Source organism: Cherax quadricarinatus, unplaced genomic scaffold, assembly GCF_038502225.1.
Source record: "Cherax quadricarinatus isolate ZL_2023a unplaced genomic scaffold, ASM3850222v1 Contig230, whole genome shotgun sequence".
Taxonomy (NCBI): domain Eukaryota; kingdom Metazoa; phylum Arthropoda; class Malacostraca; order Decapoda; family Parastacidae; genus Cherax; species Cherax quadricarinatus.
The window spans coordinates 4,717-9,361 of NW_027195256.1; the positions used below are offsets into that span (position 1 = coordinate 4,717).

Below are 4,645 nucleotides of genomic sequence, written 5' to 3' on the forward strand. Positions count from 1 at the left end.
TGGCAGCAGCACTGTGGCCATCCCAGATGTGGCCAGCCCACGTGGCCATGGCAGAGCTAGAGGAATGAAGCGTGAACTAGGTGACTCATCTGTGGCCACCACCATTGTGGCCACAGTGACCACGCCTTCACCCATATATACATCTGTCTTGACCACACCTGTGGTTACATATGTGACAACCTCGCCACAAATAACCATATTTTCTGCGACCACCCCAGACGTGGCCACTCTAGACATGGCCACCCCAGATGTGGCCACCACTGTCCCCAGCTCAGCTGTCACCATCTCAGCTGACCACAGCTCAGCTGACCCCGTCTCAGCTGTCACCAGCTCAGCTAACCCCAGCACATCTACTGTCTACAGCTGGAGACGGTGAAATATTTGTTGAAAGTGATAGTGTACATGATATATCAAGTGCTACAAGGCGAGTGTCCTTATTGCTGTAATTAAATCCTGTTATAGAGGAAAAGCATATGATATTGATGGAACGTTGTAATTTTGAGGTTATTATGAAGTGTATGTTTTGTTAAGAATGTTTTAGTAATAAAGTCACTTGTTAGTGCAAACTGTAGTGAGTGTAAGCATGTAGTGTTGGACAAACCCAGTTGGTACGAGACACTGAATGTTGCAACTGGTAGAATGGTATATGCCGAAATGCTTGCAGGTGGTGGACATGCATATTTCATTCGTAGAAATGCTGTGTGTAACTTGCCTTTTATGACTCTGCAGACATTTAATAAATATACGTCACTGATTACAAATAAATCCATTGAGTCATGCAAGCAGCTACATACAGAGGCAAGGGAAATTGTAACACAGGAATACACCAAAGTAGGCAGTGTACCTGACCAAAGTGGAGTTCTTGATATTGATGTTACATATGATGGAACTTGACACACAAGGGATCATCATTCAAATTATGGCATTGGTGCCACAATTTCTGCTGTGACCAAATTGGTAGTTGACTATCAAATAATGTGCAAACTTTGTTTGTTGTGTGTGTATTTCGATCTTCGTTTCAAGAATAAGAAAATTTCTAAAGAAAAGTATGAACAATTGAAAGAGGAATATAAAAGTAAATGCTACAAAAACTTCAAAGGAAGTTCTGGAAAGATGGAAGTTGAAGCAGCAATACCGATATAGCAGAGATCACTAGCAACGAAAGTGAGATGCAAAACTGTTGTGTGTGATGGTGACAATAATACAAAGGACTTGTTGAACTAAATGATGGTGCAGGTCCCTATCCAAATGTAAAGTGGCTAAAGAGGAGTACATAAACCATTACTCTAAACGACTCAAGAATAGATTAACAACCTTTGTCAAGTCTCACTACAGTGAAAAGGAGTTGAAAACCGGGAAGAAGAGGAAACAGTACGAATTAAAGAAGGTCATGCTGACAGACTTCATTATGGAAAAGCTGGCACATTACTGTCAGAAGAACCTTAGAACGAATGTTGGCACTGACATCGTAAGAATGAGGAATGGTATCCTTGCCAGCTTTTTCCACTGTTCCTCCAGTGATGACAAGCCACATCATCATTGACCTACTGGTCCTGATTCCTGGTGTTTTTACCAAAGTGCAACAGCAGCAAATGTCACACCACCATCACGCTCCACTATGAAAGTCCAGTTCCATCTAGAACCTGTGTACTTCAAGATGGTTTATGATATCTACAAAGACCTTACAAGAGGAGACATGATGGAACGGTGTCTAAAGGGCAGAACTCGAAACCCCAATGAGAGTCTCCATCAACGAATATGGTCATAATGCAACAAAGCATTGTATCGAAACAGTTGGCAAGTAGAGTTCACTGCCAGCCAAGCCATTGCCGAGTACAATGCTGGTTATCAGAGAAGTTGTCTCGATGTACCACTCGGCTATCGACGTTCTGCAGTGACTCAAAGGCGCCTTAAAGCCATGGACAAGAAAATGCAGACAACAAAGGTCCCAAGATTCAGGAAGAGGAGCTGTATAGCCCTTGTGGCTTAGCGCTTCTTTTTGATTATAATAATAATCAGGAAGAGGAGAAAACTAATGGACTCATCATATGAGCCTGGACGACATTAGATAACCATCTATGTCCACACCTACACCTAGTCAAAGGTATGTAATTCATGTTCTTATTTGTATATTTGTATGTATATATGTATATAAATATGTGTAATTACATGTATCTGTTTACATAATCACTGGCAATACGATTTTCGGCATGTATTTCTTTCTTTCCAGTTTCATCTGCATGGACCGTCATGATTGGCTGATCTCTAGAGAACTTCAGGATGTAGGATCTTCATCGAACTTCAGGATGCAGGGATCATCATGAAACTTCAGGATGCAGGGATCATCCTGAAACTTCAGGATACAGGGATCATCATGGAACTTCAGGATGCAGGGATCATCATGAAACTTCAGGATACAGGGATCATCATGGAACTTCAGGATGCAGGGATCATCATGAAACTTCAGGATACAGGGATCATCATGGAACTTCAGGATGCAGGGATCATCATGAAACTTCAGGATGCAGGGATCATCATGAAACTTCAGGATACAGGGATCATCATGGAACTTCAGGATGCAGGGATCATCATGAAACTTCAGGATGCAGGGATCATGAAACTTCAGGATGCAGGGATCATCATGGAACTTCAGGATGCAGGGATCATCATGAAACTTCAGGATGCAGGGATCATCATGAAACTTCAGGATACAGGGATCATCATGGAACTTCAGGATGCAGGGATCATCATGAAACTTCAGGATGCAGGGATCATGAAACTTCAGGATGCAGGGATCATCATGGAACTTCAGGATGCAGGGATCATCATGAAACTTCGGGATGCAGGGATCATCATGAAACTTCAGGATGCAGGGATCATGAAACTTCAGGATGCAGGGATCATCATGGAACTTCAGGATGCAGGGATCATCATGAAACTTCGGGATGCAGGGATCATCATGAAACTTCAGGATACAGGGATCATCATGAAACTTCGGGATGCAGGGATCATCATGAAACTTCAGGATACAGGGATCATCATGAAACTTCAGGATGCAGGGATCATCATGAAACTTCGGGATGCAGGGATCATCATGAAACTTCGGGATGCAGGGATCATCATGAAACTTCGGGATGCAGGGATCATCATGAAACTTCAGGATACAGGGATCATCATGAAACTTCAGGATGCAGGGATCATCATGAAACTTCAGGATGCAGGGATCATCATGAAACTTCAGGATGCAGGGATCATCATGAAACTTCAGGATGCAGGGATCATCATGAAACTTCAGGATGCAGGGATCATCATGAAACTTCAGGATTCAGGGATCATCATGAAACTTCAGGATGCAGGGATCATGAAACTTCAGGATGCAGGGATCATCATGAAACTTCAGGATGCAGGGATCATCATGAAACTTCAGGATGCAGGGATCATGAAACTTCAGGATGCAGGGATCATCATGAAACTTCAGGATGCAGGGATCATGAAACTTCAGGATGCAGGGATCATCATGGAACTTCAGGATGCAGGGATCATCATGGAACTTCAGGATGCAGGGATCATCATGAAACTTCAGGATACAGGGATCATCATGGAACTTCAGGATGCAGGGATCATCATGAAACTTCGGGATGCAGGGATCATCATGAAACTTCAGGATGCAGGGATCATCATGAAACTTCGGGATGCAGGGATCATCATGAAACTTCAGGATGCAGGGATCATCATGAAACTTCGGGATGCAGGGATCATCATGAAACTTCAGGGTGCAGGGATCATCATGAAACTTCAGGATGCAGGGATCATCATGAAACTTCAGGGTGCAGGGATCATCATGAAACTTCAGGATGCAGGGATCATCATGAAACTTCGGGATGCAGGGATCATCATGAAACTTCAGGATGCAGGGATCATCATGAAACTTCGGGATGCAGGGATCATCATGAAACTTCAGGGTGCAGGGATCATCATGAAACTTCAGGATACAGGGATCATCATGAAACTTCAGGATGCAGGGATCATCATGAAACTTCAGGATACAGGGATCACCATGGAACTTCAGGATGCAGGGATCACCATGGAACTTCAGGGTGCAGGGATCACCATGAAACTTCAGGATGCAGGGATCATCATGAAACTTGAGGATGCAGGGATCATCATGAAACTTGAGGATGCAGGGATCACCATGGAACTTCAGGCATATCGTCTATACACTCAATTTTACTCTCAATAAATATAAGAAGTTAGTAAGAGTATTTTTACCCACCACAACTAAACCTCAAAATATTTCTTCATTTTTCTCGAAAATTCATTTATTTCAAATTTCTTGAACATCAATTATTTATGAACTGATCATTACTATTTTTGCACTATTAATTTAGGGGACATTGTTCTAAATTATGATGATGAACTTTGAGTAATAATTCCTTCCATCTTTGCATACCATGGGTATGAAGTGCAAGAAATGGTGGGAAACACGTTGAAACATTTTTTTTGGTTCTAAAAAAGACTATCACATGACTGTGCATCATAAAATAAATACGGCATTATCATTTTTATCTATCGAAAACAATTTCGACATTGCCAGTATCTATCCTCTTTGCAATAATTATTGCCACGTACAACTTCACACTGTTTT

General features: G+C 42.1%; 1 protein-coding gene across 1 annotated transcript; it reads left to right on the plus strand.

The window, feature by feature from the left end:
- The first annotated feature begins 398 nt into the window (after nucleotides 1-398).
- On the plus strand, nucleotides 399-4,244 carry LOC138851272 (uncharacterized). Its single transcript, XM_070080220.1, has 2 exons — nucleotides 399-2,104; nucleotides 2,231-4,244. Exon 2 carries the CDS (start codon nucleotides 2,321-2,323, stop codon nucleotides 4,238-4,240), a length of 1,920 nt encoding a protein of 639 aa, XP_069936321.1. The 5' UTR covers nucleotides 399-2,104; nucleotides 2,231-2,320; the 3' UTR covers nucleotides 4,241-4,244.
- Nucleotides 4,245-4,645: the final 401 nt, after the last annotated feature.